The 17,907-nt window shown below is 32.7% G+C and overlaps 1 protein-coding gene across 1 annotated transcript; it reads left to right on the plus strand.

Annotated features, from left to right (window-relative positions):
- The first annotated feature begins 24 nt into the window (after positions 1–24).
- LOC132713864 (PDZ domain-containing protein 11-like) lies at positions 25–16,089 on the plus strand. The gene is made up of 7 exons (XM_060696564.1): positions 25–191; positions 3,834–3,920; positions 5,391–5,447; positions 7,616–7,666; positions 8,994–9,041; positions 13,161–13,221; positions 13,981–16,089. Exons 1-7 carry the CDS (start codon positions 111–113, stop codon positions 14,049–14,051), a joined length of 456 nt encoding a protein of 151 aa, XP_060552547.1. The 5' UTR covers positions 25–110; the 3' UTR covers positions 14,052–16,089.
- The last annotated feature ends 1,818 nt before the right edge of the window (positions 16,090–17,907 follow it).

A 17,907-nucleotide genomic window follows, 5' to 3' on the forward strand; every position in this document is an offset into this window, starting at 1 on the left:
GATGGACGGAAACGATGCGCATACCATTCGGGTATGTAATAATTTCAAAATGGTGGCCAGTGTCTAATTATATTAATAACTTAGGAATTTTTGCATTTCTGAACTCTAATATGAATACTGAGACCAGAGACTTCCTTCCACCATATCTTCCTCCATACGAGCATCCGCCAGCATGGATTCCTCCTCACGAGGTATGATTTGAACTTGCATTTCATCAATAATTTATTTTAGACCAAATTTCGGATATATCTTATATCCGGATAAACTATGTTTATTAATCATTTTAATGTATCTGCCACCAAAAGCAGTAAACTTATTCACATGTACAGACTCAATCAAACCGAGTCTGCAATTTTGATGTTAATTCGCTGTTATATATGCTTCTGACACGACTTTTCCCAGAATTTTATATTTGATTATTTCACAAGTATTGTGTGCAGTTGAAAAAAGTTGGCCCCTACTTCACTTCATTCAATTTCATTGTTGTTATATTTCTTTGGTCCTTTGGGATAATTAATTTCAGCATTTTAAGTGTTGTAAAATAAGGGTGTAACGGTTTACCGGTATACCGATATATTGCAATATGAAAAAATTAATTTCGAACCGCGGTACGATTTTTGGAAAACCGGTAATTTATAAAAATCATCATTTTCAATTAATTGCCCTCTAATTTTGTACAAATTTCACATAAAATCTTAAATTGGCAAATTTTGTTGCCGCCAACGTAAGATAAAAGTATCTGACAACTAGTACACTTAAAAGTCAATAAGCGGCCGCATAATTTACATAAGCGGCCCAGATGTGAAAGGTCACACGCGACTAGTTTTGTTTATCAAATTGTGTGACACTAACTTTCTATTTATTCCTTACATTTTTATTAAGTTTCTACTAAAAATATAGATAATATATAAATGTTACTCCATCTTTACATCAAAACATATACACGACAATACGTATTGCAATATATTGCAATACACTTCAGCTAAATGGCAATATATTGCAATACGGTTTTTGCTGTATTGTTACACCCCTATTGTAAAATGAGTACAGCTAAAGCCATTGCTAGGGGCATGAGGGATGTTGCACCTTTCATTAATTATCCCTCATGTACAGCAGGGTTAGAATTTTGCATATTTTTCCACTTGCAAATTTTTGCTAGTGATTTTTTCATGAACTCGCAAAATGGTAGAGCTGTCATCGATATCGACAATATCGATGTATCGTTGATATTTTTTTGTCGATCAATAATCGATACACATTTTAAAAAATCGATACTTTTGACTTATAAATTAAATGTCTAGAAATTATACAATTCACCCAAAATATATGCAGAAACAATTATTTATATCTAATGTTATGCTTTTGTTATATAGTGGAATTATTTCATAGCAATGGTGATAAAAAATATTGTCTGGAAAAAATCATGCAGTGGACAAGACACTGTACAGAACATGTTTTTGACTGAAATCATTGAAACAGGTATGAAAGTGAATGACAGACAAGTGAGTATAGGATATTATCAATATATCGGTGTATCGTTGATTTTAGTCACTTGATATCGATATATCGTTGATATGCTTTGCACTGAATCAATGACAGCTCTACAAAATGGGAAATTAACTTGCAAAATTGATTTATTTTTTTAATCTTTTACATACAAATAAACAAAGAACATTATCATACAGGGCCCTCAATCCAATTTGGGGGAAGCGGGTCGCTACCCTCAGCAGGGGGAATTTTAGTGTATGGGGGGAATTTTCCTCTTTTTTTCATGATCAAATAACAAATAAACTTATTTAAATATCAGCTGTTTTTTTATTTACAAGCATACTATTTTTTTAAAAATCCCAAATAGGTTACACTAAACTGTTCAGAAGTGATTGATAAGATTTGAAGAAAAGTTTTTTTAACACCTTACACCATCAGATCTTTATGCTGCTTAGCTTTCTTTATGATTCCACCCCCCCCCCCCCAAATAAAAAATAAAATAAAAATAAGCATTGTGAAACACATTCACACAAATGTCTCCATTTCCACTAATATGAACAATACATAAACCTAAAGTAAATTCTATTCATAAACTACATTTTTAGTGTTCTAACACACCTTTTACTAAGACAAAGCTTCCTTTTCTTGACTTTGTAAAACATTCGTAAAAAATCGACATCGCGAAAATATGTGACAAATGAAAATTTGTTTGTTTTCTGTTTACACATCCACAATTCTAGTTGTTTCCGATGTAACTTATATAAAATTAAATTGATTGTTTATTATAAGATCCTTTTTCATCAGTTATTTAATAAAGTATCATGAAAACAAAACTTACAAGTTTGTAATTTACGGCAATATTTACCGTGGTTGATGTAACATTTTGAAGACAAAAAAATGATTTCATGAATAAACAATTTGAAATCAAATTGTTGACGGGAATTGTGATTTTTTTCTGCATATTTCTGTTGAAATTTTAGCATTTTTACAGGATGAAAGGCCAATATGTGACGGTAGATTTTGAGGGAAAAAACAAACGGAAACGTGCAGACATGTACTGTACGATATTCCGCTTACAAAATAGACGTCAAATAGATTGATTTTAATTTTCAAAAACAACATTAGTTTTCATTTTTCTCTTTAACACTTTATATGTTTTGAGGGGGAATTATTACCTCTGTTAGGGGGGAAAAAAACATACTATTTTGGTGGGGGACTGCGACCAATATCGGCCGCAGATTTGGTTGATCGAGGGCCCTGTCATATATAATGACAAATCACAAACAGTTACACAATTTTGTTTGAAACAACAGACTCACTCTACCCACATAATTATTTGATTACTGGTGATAAACTGGAAAAAAAAAGATTATAAACAATCAGTTGTAATTACAAGATCTACATAAAAAGAATTTACCGACGCAGAAGCAAAAGACTCTGCTTGATTAGGAGAGGCAGGCCGCTTCAAAAACTGATTCATTACGTTTAATTTAACTTTTTAAGCAGACAACAACAAATGGCAAGTTACATGTTGTTGTCAAACTTTAACAACATCCTGCCGATGTGTGCGCAGCATAACAGGTGCTCTCCACTTTCGTTTTACATTTTTCGAAAATGTCTCGAAAATTTTTAGGACTTTTCTACGCGCTGCATTACAGGTGTTCTAGAGCTACATTTGATTTACATTTTTCGAAAACAACTCGCAAATTTTTGCGAGTTCAAGATAAAAGCACTCACAATTTTTAACCCTTTCACTGCCATAGGGACGGCTTAAGCCGTCCCTGTTATTTTCGGCATATTTGCCATATGGACGGCTTTAGCCGTTTCTATAATAATAATAGTAATAATAATAAATAATAATAATAATAATAAAAATAATAATAAATATAAAGAAAATTATACCATCGACAATAATTATTATTATACTCACATATTTGGAAACATATATAATTATTATAATACTAATAACAAATAATAATAATGATATTAATTAATATTATAATAATTTCTTAGAAAACCCTCTGGCAAATAGGTGATCAATAAAACAATAACCCTCTGGCAGCGAAAGGGTTAAAATTCACTTGCATTTTGCGAGTATGCAAGTTTAAATTCGAACCCTGTACAGACTCAATTAAACTGTGTCAGCAATTTTCATGTTATTTTGTTGTTATTAATGCTTTCGAGGGATCACCCATTTAATAGTACATGTATCATATATTTTATGATTGTAAATTTAACAGTTATGTAAATGCCAGTAACATCTTTAAAACCTTTAATGTCAAGACATCCACAAATTAATATGTTATTATTACTTCAGGGAAAAGAAATTCTTTTTTCTCTTCCAGAGAGATCATCATCCAGACTATTGTTCAGATTTAGAAAGGTTTCTTCCGCGAAATATCAGTTTACAGCGCAGTAAAACATCTGAACAGGTTAGTTTATTAGTATAATATTGTACAGAAAGTTGTGGCAATGAGTCATGGACGACAGCGTTTAAAAACAAAATACTTTACTGGTATTTTATACGCCATTGCTGAGCAAACATGCAAAAAATCCTTCTAAATAAAAGCACTGTATGAATTTAAAAATACATGTCTTGTGATTTCCTTGAAAGTTTTTTGTGTTGCATACATGTATGCGCATTTCAGGCCTGTATTAATGCTTTAATATTTAATGTACAATATAATAGTATGTATACTTAAAGTAATTCTTTAAATGATGTTTCTTATTTTACCCCAAATTGATTGAGATTCAACTGTCAAAATTATTTTAAGTTGTTCGTTATTTTTTTGTTTTACAGCCATTGTCCACAACTGTGTGGGACAGCTCTCTTACATATGTGAAATTACAAAATAAATGTTTCTCAAACCAAATATAATAATACACATGTACAAAGCTTAAGATTCCCCTTCCCTCAGAAAAACACCCACCATAAATGATAAAGTAATCCTTTATTGTTATGGATGAAGATAACTTTAATTGGATATCCATGGCTGAGTTGTAATGGCCATTTACTTCATACTACTTGCCCTTCTATACTGTGAGTTCGAATGTGGCCAAATTGTTTTAATCCTATCATAGGGAATGCTATCCAGCTAGCTTAAGGAAAGTGGGCGATTATACTCAGATGCCCTTTTGTGCCTAAAATTAGGCAGGGAGGGGCACTTGAGAAAAATCGCCATATGACTTTTACATTGTGGTAGTGACTCAACAAAACAAAAAAACAAAAACAAGATATTTTTTATGCAATATAAACTCTAGTAGTAATTATAAAAGGCATATGTTCCCATATATATGTAGATTGCAATAAAGTACGAAAATGAGAAGATGTAGAATTTAACTAAAATGTTGAATCAATTGTTGCTCATTTCACTAACTTTAAACCGAAAGTTTGATATTAACTAAAATCTGTATGGCCAGTTTGCATTAGAGTAAGTCTGATACTCAGATAGATAATAATGAAATTAGTCATTTATGTAAATAATTGAGTTGTTGTATGCTGTGATTTTCATTTATTTGAGTAATGGGAAATTTTAATTGATAATTTAATATGAAATTAGGCAAAGTCTATGAACGGAAAGTTGGTTAAAATTTTTTTTTTCCATTTTAAAGGTGTCATTCGGTATTTTATGGACCGCTTTTGTTTTCAAAGATTATTATTAATCCGAAAAGTTGTGATTGTTCATTATCAGAATAACCCACCTATTATCATTGAGTTTCATTGAAAATGGCTGGGCCCGACTAGAACTGACAGCAGCTTATCTGGAGCTCTAAATTTTGGTTTTGATTTTTCAATAAAATATTTATTTAAACAAAATTTGAATTATTAATGAACACTTTAGTTACATACATGTGCAATGCAGTATCAAAAATTGATTTAAATATAACTGTGCTTTTTACAGCTTGGTTTTAACATCAGAGGAGGAAAGGAACACAACTGTGGTATCTACATATCTAAGGTAACATTTAACTTTTCAGTATATAGAAAATGTAGTGTTAAATATTTTGTAATATACTACTAAGTATGATATTACAAACATTTGTTTTTATGCTCCCGAAAATTTTTGGGGGGGAGCATATAGTCGTCGGGTTGTCCGTCCGTCCGTCCCAATTCGTGTCCGGCCCATAACTTAGTTATTTGAAGTCGGATTTTAAAACTATTTACAGAAATGATCACCATATTGAGACGACGTGTCGCGCGCAACATTTGGGTCGCTACCTTGAAGGTCAAGGTAACAGCATGACCTTGCATCAAAATCGTGTCCGGTCCATAACTTCCTTTTTTGAAGTCGGATTTTAAAACTATTTCACAGAAATGATCACCATATTGAGACGACGTGTTGCGCGCAACATTTGGGTCGCTACCTTGAAGGTCAAGGTCACAGAATGACCTTGCAGCAAAATCCTGTCCGGCCCATAACTTCGTTATTTGAAGTCGGATTTTAAAACTATTTCACAGAAATGATCACCATATTGAGAAGACGTGTCACGCGCAACATTTGGGTTGCTACCTTGAAGGTCAAGGTCACAGCATGACCTTGCAGCAAAATCCTGTCCGGTCCATAACTTCTTTATTTGAAGTCGGATTTTAAAACTATTTACAGAAATGATCACCATATTGAGAAGACGTGTCGCCCGCAACATTTGGGTCGCTACATTGAAGGTCAAGGTCACAGCATGACCTTGCATCAAAATCGTGTCCGGTCCATAACTTCGTTATTTGAAGTCGGATTTTAAAACTATTTCACAGAAATGATCACCATATTGAGACGACGTGTCGCGCGCAACATTTGGGTCGCTACCTTGAAGGTCAAGGTCACAGCATGACCTTGCAGCAAAATCGTGTCCGGCCCATAACTTCGTTATTTGAAGTCGGATTTTAAAACTATTTCACAGAAATGATCACCATATTGAGAAGACGTGTCACGCGCAACATTTGGGTTGCTACCTTGAAGGTCAAGGTCACAGCATGACCTTGCAGCAAAATCCTGTCCGGTCCATAACTTCTTTATTTGAAGTCGGATTTTAAAACTATTTCACCGAAATGATCACCATATTGAGAAGACGTGTCGCCCGCAACATTTGGGTCGCTACATTGAAGGTCAAGGTCACAGCATGACCTTGCATCAAAATCGTGTCCGGCCCATAACTTCGTTATTTGAAGTCGGATTTTAAAACTATTTCACAGAAATGATCACCATATTGAGAGGATGTGTCGCGCCCAACATTTGGGTCGCTACTTTGAAGGTCAAGGTCACAGCATGACCTTGCAGCAAAATCTTGTCTGGCCCATAACTTCGTTATTTGAAGTCAGATTTTAAAAATATTTTACAGAAATGATCACAATATTGAGATGACGTGTTGCGCACAACATTTGGGTCGCTATCTTGAAGGTCAAGGTCACAGCATGACCTTGCAGCAAAATGGCCTTTGGCCAGTTACTTCCTTCCTTGAAGTCGGATTTAACAACTATTTCACAGGGATGATCACCATATTGAATAGACGTGTCACATGCAACATTTGGGGCGCTACCTTGAAGGTCAAGGTCACAGCTTGACCTTGCAGCAAAATTGTGTCTAGCCCATAACTTCCTTATTTGAAGTCTGATTTTACAACTATTTCACAGAAATGATCACCATATGGAGACAATGTATCGTGCACAACATTTGGGTTGTTTTTACACTTTGAACTTTGTCTGTGACATAACTCTTGACACTACAAGAGGTATACCTTCCTGTGTCCAAAACCTATTCAGGGAGCATCACCCGGTTCAACCGGCTCTTGTTTTATTTTGTTGTAATTTTAATACTTATATATCTCTACAAGTAAATTAAACATTGTCTTTATTGACTATATATTGTAATAGGGCAATCTTGAAGTTTGCATGGAGTGATAAAAACCACCTTAGAAATAGATTTTATTTTCTATTTGAATGTAAAGACTTTCTCATGTTTTATACTGGTAATAAAATATCATAATAGTTTCATATTACGATTTTATTATTAATGTAATATCATGTAATGTAATATTGCATACATTTATACAGTGCAGTGGAGTGCAGTACAGTACAGTACAGTCAATATACAATACTAATACATGTACAATATTGCTCACATTTATTTTACAGGTGATGTCAAATAGTGAGGCAGATAGGTTAGGACTACAAGAAGGAGATCAGGTAACTATAGTAACAGTAACTAGGTCAATACAAACTTTCACATGCTGCTAATATAACTTTGTTACACAGGTGAACAAAACTACAAACCACAAACATTAATCAACTACAAATTTCATTATGTTTAGTTCACCCTTAGTATGTAACAGAGTACCAAAAACAATGAAATTATGAAATATGCAAGTTTGAAATATTATCAAAGAATTATATATGATATTTCTACTTACTTTAAGTGTTAAAACACAGTTCCTTTGATATTTTGAATTTAAATAACAGTACCTGTAGGAAAGTGTGTGGGACAATTAATTTGAGAAGTGTTTAAGAAAAGTTCATGCAAAATTTAAGATCTACATTAGTCAACAGGCTTACTTGTGGTCATATCTTGTATCAGAGTAATTCAGAAACTATTAAAATTATATCTTACATGAACAGTGAACTGTAAAGATTTTTTTCATGGTTATTTAACTTAAACATTGTGGACTAGAAAACATGAACATGACAAGCTTTGTTTAGTGGTATACTTTTTTGTTCTTAGGTAATATTTTATAATGTCAGTTACTATTGATGTACTGGTATGTGTTGATGATGTGTTCCATATAGAAATATTGATTTGACCTACACCAAGATATATGATTGATATTCAACTATTAACATTCACCTTTATATTTGATAGATATTCAGCAATTTAATATTCAAGATCTTTGATTCATATTAAATAAGTTAACATTCATCATGATATTTGATTAATATTCAACAATTTAACATTCACCAAAATCTTTGATTGATATTCAACAATTTAACATTCAAGATCTTTGATTGATATTAAATAAGTTAACATTCACCAAGATCTTTGGAGGCATCCGTGGCTGAGTGGTTAAGGTCGTTGACTTCAAACCACTTGCCCCTCACCACTGTGGGTTCGAATCCTGACAGGGACTTTGGATTCTTTCATGTGAGGCAGCTATCCAGCTAGCATATGGAACGTCGGTGGTTCTACTCAGGTGCCTGTTCATGCCTGAAATAATGCACGGAAGGGCACCTGAGGTCTTCCTCCACCAGTAAAGCTGTCTTCCTCCACCAGTAAAGCTGGAACGTCGCGATATGACCTATACTGTGTTGATGTGACGTAAAACCCAAAACAAACAAACAAACAAACCAAGATCTTTGATTGATTTTCAGCAATTTAACAATCATGATCTGTTATTAATTGATATTCATCAACTTAAATTCAAGATATTTGATAGATATTCAACAATGTAACATTTATCAAGATATTTGATTGATATACAACAATTTATTCTATTATCTCATTTATAATATTATGTTTCAGATTCTGTCAGTGAATGAACAAAATTTCGAGTTGATAGAGCATAGCGAGGTAACAACCATTTCTTCTTGAAGTTGTCAAGAATAAACCGATCATAGACTTAGATAGATCGAATCATTTAGTTCTGATTAAATCCATGGTAACTCAACTCACACCTTTGTGTTTACATGGTAGCAGTCATTGTAATAAATAATAAAATTGTAACATACTTGAATTATTTTAAAGTACTTACTATAATTGTTCAAGAACAAATAATTTCTGAAACTGCTCACCCTCAGAAATCTCTTAATGCATTACTACTTGTAATTGTTACTTGCAAAACATTTTGTAAAAATTGTAAAAATTGCATGCTGCATTGTAATATACTAAACTTATCACATAAGTTTTTCCATAACTTCCTGAAATATCTAAAATGTACAGTTAATGTTATTTTTAGCTCGACTATTCGAAGAATATGAGAGCTATTGTAGTCGCCCCGGCGTCGGCGTCAGTGTCCGCGTCGGCATCTGCGTTGGTTAAAGTTTTTTGTAAAGTCAAATATCTCAATTATTGCTTGAGATATTCAATTGAAACTTACAATACTTATTTATAGTAACAAGGTACATCAGATTGACAAGTTGGATAACTCTACCTACAATATTGACAGAATTATGCCCCTTTTTAACTTAGAAATTTTGGTTAAAGTTTTTTGTAAAGACAAATATCTCAATTATTGTTTGAGATATTCAATTGAAACTTACAATACTTATTTATAGTAATAAGGCACATCAGATTGACAAGTTGGATAACTCTGCCTACAATATTGACAGATTTATGCCCCTTTTTAACTTAGAAATTTTGGTTAAAGTTTTTGTAAAGTCAAATATCTCAATTATTGCTTGAGATATTCAATTGAAACTTACAATACTTATTTATAGTAACAAGGTACATCAGATTGACAAGTTGGATAACTCTGCCTACAATATTGACAGAATTATGCCCCTTTGAAACTTAGAAATTTTGGTTAAAATTTTTTTGTAAAGTCAAATATCTCAATTATTGCTTGAGATATTCAATTGAAATTTACAATACTTTTGTGATCGCTTTTCGTCCGTCGTCCGTCCGTCGGTCGTCCGTCTGGCGACCGTCCGTCCGTAAACTATTACTTAAAATGACATCTCCTCATAAACCACTAAGCCAATTTCATCCAAACTTCACAGGAATGTTCCTTTGGTGGTCACCTTTAAAAATGTTCAAAGAATTTAATTCCATGCAGAACTCTGGTTGCCATGGCAACCAAAAGAAAAAAAATTAAATATCTTCTTTTAAAAAAACCCAAAGAGCTAGAGCTTAGCTATTTGGCATGAAACATCTTCTAGTGAATGTCTACCAAGTTTGTTCAAATAAAAGCCCTGGGGTCAAAATTGGCCCCGCCCCAAGGGTCATTGATTTTCCCTATATGCATATAGTAAAAACTTAAAAAATCTTCTTTTAAAGAACCCAAAGAGCTAGAGCTAAGATATTTAGCATGAAACATGTTCTAATGGGTGTCTACAAAGTTTGTTCAAATAAAAGCCCTGGGGTCAAAATTGGCCCCGCCCCGGGGGTCATTGATTTTCCTTATATGTGTATAGCAAAAACTTAAAAAAATCTTCTTTGAAAAAACCCATATAGCTAGAGTTTAGATATTAAGCATGAAACATCTTCTAGTGAGTGTTTACAAAGTTTGTTCAAATAAAAGCCCTGGGGTCAAAATTTGCCCCGCCCCAGGGGGTCATTGATTTTCCCTATATGCATATAGTAAAAACTTAAAAAATCTTCTTTTAAAGAACCCAAAGAGCTAGAGCTAAGATATTTAGCATGAAACATGTTCTTATGGGTGTCTACAAAGATTTTTCAAATAAAAGCTCTGGGGTCAAAATTGGCCCCGCCCCGGGGGTCATTGACTTTCCTTATATGTGTATAGCAAAAACTTAAAAAATCTTCTTTGAAAAAACCCATATAGCTAGAGTTTAGATATTAAGCATGAAACATCTTCTAGTGAGTGTCTACAAAGTTTGTTCAAATAAAAGCCCTGGGGTCAAAATTGGCCCCGCCCCAGGGGGTCATTGATTTTCCCTATATGCATATAGTAAAAACTTAAAAAATCTTCTTTTAAAGAACCCAAAGAGCTAGAGCTAAGATATTTAGCATGAAACATGTTCTAATGGGTGTCTACAAAGTTTTTTCAAATAAAAGCTCTGGGGTCAAAATTGGCCCCGCCCCGGGGGTCATTGATTTTCCTTATATGTGTATAGCAAAAACTTAAAAAATCTTCTTTGAAAAAAACCCAAATAGCTAGAGTTTAGATATTAAGCATGAAACATCTTCTAGTGAGTGTATACCAAGTTTGTTCAAATAAAAGCCCTGGGGTCAAAATTGGCCCCGCCCCAGGGGGTCATTGATTTTCCCTATATGCATATAGTAAAAACTTAAAAAATCTTCTTTTAAAGAACCCAAAGAGCTAGAGCTAAGATATTTAGCATGAAACATGTTCTAATGGGTGTCTACAAAGTTTGTTCAAATAAAAGCCCTGGGGTCAAAATTGGCCCCGCCCCGGGGGTCATTGATTTTCCTTATATGTGTATGGCAAAAGCTTAAAAATCTTCTTTGAAAAAATCCAAAAAGCTAGAGTTTAGATATTAAGAATGAAACATCTTCTAGTAAGTGTCTACAAAGTTTGTTCAAATAAAAGCCCTGGGGTTAAAACTGGCCCTGCCCCAGAGGTGTCATTGTTTTTAACTATATGTGTATAGTAAAAACTTAAAAAATCTTCTTTTAAAAAACCCAATGAGCTAGAGGTTAGATTTTAAGCAGGAAACATCTTTTTGTTGGTGTCTACCAAGTTTGTCCAAATAAAAGCCCTTGGGTTTAAATTGGCCGTGCCAAAAGGGGGGGGGGGGCGGAGGTCATTGTTTTTCATTATATGTGTGTAGTAAAAACTTAACATCATGAAACATTTTCTAATGGGTGTCATCCAAGTTTGCTCAAATAAAAGCCCTGGGGTTTAAACTGGCCCCGCTCCGGGGGCCTATATACAGGTGAGCGACCTCAGGGCCATCATGGCCCTCTTGTTTATAGTAACAATGTACATCATTTTGCAAAATTGCATAACTCTGTCTGCAATATTTGCAGAATTATTTGCCCCTTTGAAACTTAGAGATTTTGGTTAAAGGTCTTCAAAGATATTTACTTGAAACTTTACACATGTACTTAGGGTAATAATTTGAGGGTCATAATTGTATGTCACTGACCAAGTTCCATAACTCTATCTTGCATTAAGGCTGATTCATATCCCCTTTTCTTCTTAGTCTCTTGGTTAATGTTTACATGCAAGTTTTACATATCTCAATAACTATTAAAGATATTTATTTAAAACTTCACATATGCATTTAGGGTCAGGATTGTAGGTCACTGACAAAGATCCATAATTCTATCTTGCATTTAGGCTGATTTTTCTTCCCTTTTTCAACTTAAAAAATTCATGGTAAAGTTTTGCTTGTAAGCTGTTATCTCCATAACTTACTGAAGGGTTTGTGCCTTTTTTGGGACAATTTTATGCATTCATAATAATAAAGCAGTGGTTTACTTGATAAAACATCTTAATAACAAGCCTTTGTACCTTTTCTGTCAATTTTATGTATTCATAGGTAATTAGTATTATTACACTCAATAAAACACCCTTGTGACATTACCATTACCTTGTGTTTTTTTGGATAGGTCATTCCATGAATTATAGTTGCCCCTTCTGACACAGACTTTGGATTCCTTCTTGTGAAGTTCTTATGGAACATCGGTGGTTCTACTCAGGTGCCCGTTTGTGCCTGAAATAACGCACGGAAGGGCATCTTAGGTCTTCCTCCACCAGTAAAGCTGGAACGTGGCCATATGACTTATACTGTGTAGGTGTGACTTAAAACCCAATCAAACAAAAAAGCAAACAAATTTAAGAGCAGAATTTTATTTCGTCTGCTGTAAGATTATTTTACCTTGTAAGATTATTTTACATGATATTATTTACATTTTACCTTTTGGAAATATAAACAGTCCACAAATAAGAACTCACGAAAAATGTTCTTTGTGACAAAAACCATAAAATTACATGCCCCACAAAATTTAGTGAATTCACAGTATTTGTATTTTATCATACAGGCAGTGAAGATATTAAAGATGAACACTTCTATCTGGATGGTTGTAAGATACTTCCCCTATGGTAAGAAAGTTTCACGCATTTTATTTTTCTAACTATTTATAATTATTCTGTCAACATTTCAAAATAAAACCAAAAGAACAACATGTTAAACCTTTCGAAGTATTTTGCCTAGGATAAGGTTAAAGGACTAAAGATTCTTATAAAGTAAGAGAAGGATCTAAGCAAATGTTACTTAGCCTGTCTCGTTTGTCAGCATGTTGTCTCATATGGCAACTGTACCCATGAAGCTGACTGGATTAAATTAAAGGATTAAGTTTTGCTGCTCATTCACTTATCCAATCATTATTGATAAAGTTATGTCCCTTGATTATCAGATTTTCTATGAAATTCCTGATTTTCACAAAATATTTTTTCATGAAATTTATAAATTGTTTTTATGATTGGCATGCAAGTGCGTGTATGTTATGTCAAAACACAGGTGAAGATTGATTTTCGCTGCAATCAATATATTACTGATTTAGTTATGTCCCCATTTGAGCAAATTTTCATGAAATTATTTCTTAGCCTAAGGATATGCCAGTGTGCCTCTTGAATGAAAGATTATATGCATGGATCAGTGATATTAATTTGTAAATGAGTAATGTTCACAGTCTGTTTGAATATTTTCTGTTTAACTTAATAAGAGTAAATTCTAAACCATTAATTTTTTAACAGTTTTGAAGTAAAAATGAAACTATACAAGTTATTTTCAATTACTGACATATTGTTAAAAAATTGATTCATTGTTACAATTATTTCATAAAGATCTTTTGCTTCCAGGTTATAACCAGACATATTATAAAGGTCGAAGTTCATCCGGTGCACCTGACAGCCCAACAGCTTACAGATAACAGTGCAATAACATTAACCTACTACACAATCTACATGTATACATATATCAGTGAAATAACATTTACATTTTGTAGCAATTGTATATTCCTCTTGAGAAGAGGTCATAGTTCAATGAAATATCTGAGATCATTTTCTTGATCTTGATTATGTTGCATACAAATAACAGAAGAATAAGAATTATAATCAGGAATAATGTATTTAACAGTGAATTAACAATTTTGGTATGAGAATAGTACTAGCTTACAGATGACATTTGAATAACAGTGGCAGATTGCACTCTATTCACAGATGACAGTAAGAAATTGCACATTCTATTTACAGATGACAGTAAGAAAATGCATATTCTATTCACATATGACAGTGACAAATTGCACATTCTCTTCACAGATGACAGTAAGAAATTGCACATTCTAATCATTCACTATTAAACAACAGTGACAGATTTGAAAAAAATCTACTCATTAATTACAGTTTAAAGTCAGTTACAAATTGCACACTCTACATGCTCACAGATGACATGAAATTGAAAAACAGTGTCAAATTGCATGTTTTAATCACAGATGACAGTTGAATGACAGTGACAAATTGCACATTCGTTTCACTCACAGATGACATGACATTGAAAAACAGTGTCAAATTGCATGTTTTAAGCACAGATGACAGTTGAATGACAGTGACAAATTGCACATTCGTTTCACTCACAGATTACATGACATTAAAAACAGTGTCAAATTGCATGTTTTAATAAATGATGACAGTTGAAAAACAGTGACAAATTGCACACTATACATACTTACAGATGACAAGACATTCAAATAACAATGACATATTGCATGTTCTATTCACAGATGACAGTAAAAGATTGCATATGATTGTCATTCACAGATGACAGTTGAATAACAGCAACAGGTTACACATTTCACTCACTCATACACAGATTACAACTAAGTGACACAGGACATATCATTTTACATGTAAATTAAAATATATAATAAATTTAATCTTCCAACATTCCATTTGTTATAGTAATAAACATATCAATCATCTTTTTCTATTCACATTTTATTTTAGATTTAGAGATACATTTTCTAATTATTTTATGTTAAAAAATTTTACGTTTGGCTCCAAAATTTCGTAGAGGCAAAGTACTTTTGTAAGAAAACGATTTTATGAAAATACTGTAAAGAATCTTAAGGTCATAAAAACTCATTTTGAAATAAAACTGTCTATGAGGAATAATTTTCTATGCTGTTAAAATTTATATTTTCTTCTCTACATACCGAGTATATTTTTTTATTCATGATAAATATAGTAATGTTTTCTTTAAATAGAATCTAGAAATGTTACAAAAGGATATTGATAATCCAGTCACTATTGGGAAATCATATTTCAAAGTATTTTTACTGATTTTGTCCAAGTATTTTTCGCTGATTTTGTCCTTATTGATCTTTGAAAGACAAAAAACTTATGTCTTGTTAAAGACTTCTATGTGTGATCTTTGTTTTCAAAGATGTTAATAAACATAGATTTAACTGCATATATTTTTTGCTTTTGTATACAGATCATATTTGTTTATTTGTATATTTAACTCATATACAGATTGTAAATTTTTGTATGTTTTAATTTGATATAAAAAATTTTGAAACATGATTCAATGCATTTTTCTTGTAGTTTTCAGTAGTCGTTTTTTTGCGAAGAAATTGGCTATTACTTAGTAATATGACCAAAAATGTGTTTAATCACCGTGAAAACTAGAGAAAAAAAAACTAACTAGTAAATTGTTTTAATTGATTTAGCTTATACTCTTGAGTTTAAACTGCAACTTTCGACTTGCCAATTCCATCCGTATGGATGCTTTTTTCTCAAGTATTGAGCTGACCTGATGCAGTCTGACCTAACATGATACTTAAAGTTCCTTATACTGATACTGAATTTTTACGTAAATTTAACTGGGTTAATGGTATTTTTAGAACCAACATATGATTACAGTGTTGTGTATAACTTTTGTAATATTTTCAACAAAATATATATTTTCAAGTAAATCATCATTGTTGTTAATTATCGTTAAAAAGTCCGCCCCCCACCACCCCCCCCCCAAAAAAAAAAAAAAGAAAAAAGAAAAGGATAAATATATTAAAAGTATTAAAACTATTGAGATTATAATCCCATAGAAATAAATATACATACATGTAACTACACAAAGGTATCAGTCTGCGCTGACTGATTAGTTGCCTTTCCCAGCTGTTCTGTTGAAACTTAAAATAAATATACTTACATGTAGATGTGCATTTATGCCTGAAACATTTTAAGTTGCCATATGACCTTGACTTTCATGTAACTTGAATGTCTCTTACGCCGGTGCTAAGAAGCGTGAGGAATATTTTACTTTATTTTATTTCTCCTGCACAAATTTAAAAGACTTATCTGCAGTTTTCAACTATTTAAAGTACATTTTTTATATATCATGTTCCAGTTTATAAACGAGGAGGTAAAGAAACTAGAACGCGCATGTCTTGGAAATACACCGACATGCCGTTTAAGTATGTGGATACGAAATGAATATGTCTGTTTACATTACGTTAAGATAACTTCTATGACTTTGAAATTCTTTGTTTTATACCATGTGTAACCGTAAGATAGTTTGTGACACTGTTATATGTCGCAACGCCGCGCTGTTTTAAGATGTTTATTCATTTTGAAAATTAAGTTAGCTGGTGGTTTTGACTTAAATAAACATTGAGTTTGTTTGTTACATTTTACGCCCTTATCCAACAGTATTTCAGTCATATAGGCGGGTAGTTTCCTAACCATCGTTCCTAGAGAGTTACACCAGTTAGACTACCTTCCTCCGTGCTAAACAACCAAAGCATCTCCAGGGGATCGAACCCAAACCAGAGAGGTAACTGGATTAGGAGTCATCGACTCTAACCCTTCGACCACGGAGGCGGTCCTTACATTGAGTAAATGTGTATAAATATATAAAAACTTTGGGACAAAAAGGAATGTCCCGAAAATGGGTTGGTCTAAAAGGCACATTTTAAAGAAATATTTTAAATATTGATAAAAACATTAGAAACAAATCATCTGGATATTCTATCAAAATTTTTCTTGAATTCATCTTTTAAAGTATATCGCCTTGTGTAATTTTGTAAATTTATAACTAGACTAGTGTTCATCTTCTTGCCCCTCGACGTTGTTGGTTCGAATCCCGCCAGGAACGTAGGAATCTTTCACGTGATGAAGCTATCCATCTAGCTTACGGAACGTCGGTGGTTCCACTCAGGTTCCTGTTCCAGAGCTCTTCCTCCACCGGTAAACCTGGAAAGTCACTATCTGATCTTACTGCGTTGGTGTGACGTTTTAATGTCTAGAAACTAATTAGGACTTTGCATGTCCTAATTAGAAGTTTAAAAACTTATTAGGAGAACTAAAATTCTTATTTGTTCTTTGTATAAAAACCTTATTAGAAGATACAAAGTTCAAAATAGGTTTATATTTTATATGAAAGTTTTGAAGCTCTTTATTAGGACTTACAAAGTCCTTATCTCAACTCCTAATATATCTTTATTTGTCCTAATTAGGATTTTAAATTACCTATTAAGAGTTACAAGGTTGTAATTAGGTCTATTTCTCCTAATTTTGAATAAAAATCAATAATTAGTTGTAACTAGTAGCTAGAAGTAACAAAGTTGTAATGAGTTATTTTATCTCTCCTTTTCATGATTTAGAAATATCTAAGTCCTATTTAGGGTTTTATAACTCCCAATTAAAAGCGAAAAAGTCCTTATTAGAAACTCCTAAACAGAGGAAATAAAGTCCTAATTCTCCTTATAACGAGTTAAACAGTACTTTAAG

The sequence above is a fragment of the Ruditapes philippinarum genome, unplaced genomic scaffold (assembly GCF_026571515.1).
Source record: "Ruditapes philippinarum isolate M1 unplaced genomic scaffold, ASM2657151v2 ctg1821_1_1_1_1, whole genome shotgun sequence".
In the NCBI taxonomy this organism is placed as follows: Eukaryota; Metazoa; Mollusca; class Bivalvia; order Venerida; family Veneridae; genus Ruditapes; species Ruditapes philippinarum.

Bases quoted from the DNA above. Each gene is read 5' to 3' on its own strand.
- LOC132713864 (XM_060696564.1), top strand. From the start codon at position 111: ATGAATACTGAGACCAGAGACTTCCTTCCACCATATCTTCCTCCATAC. The intron at 7,667-8,993 runs GTAACTATAGTA...ATTATGTTTCAG, and splicing joins GACTACAAGAAGGAGATCAG to ATTCTGTCAGTGAATGAACA. The intron at 9,042-13,160 runs GTAACAACCATT...TTTATCATACAG, and splicing joins AGTTGATAGAGCATAGCGAG to GCAGTGAAGATATTAAAGAT.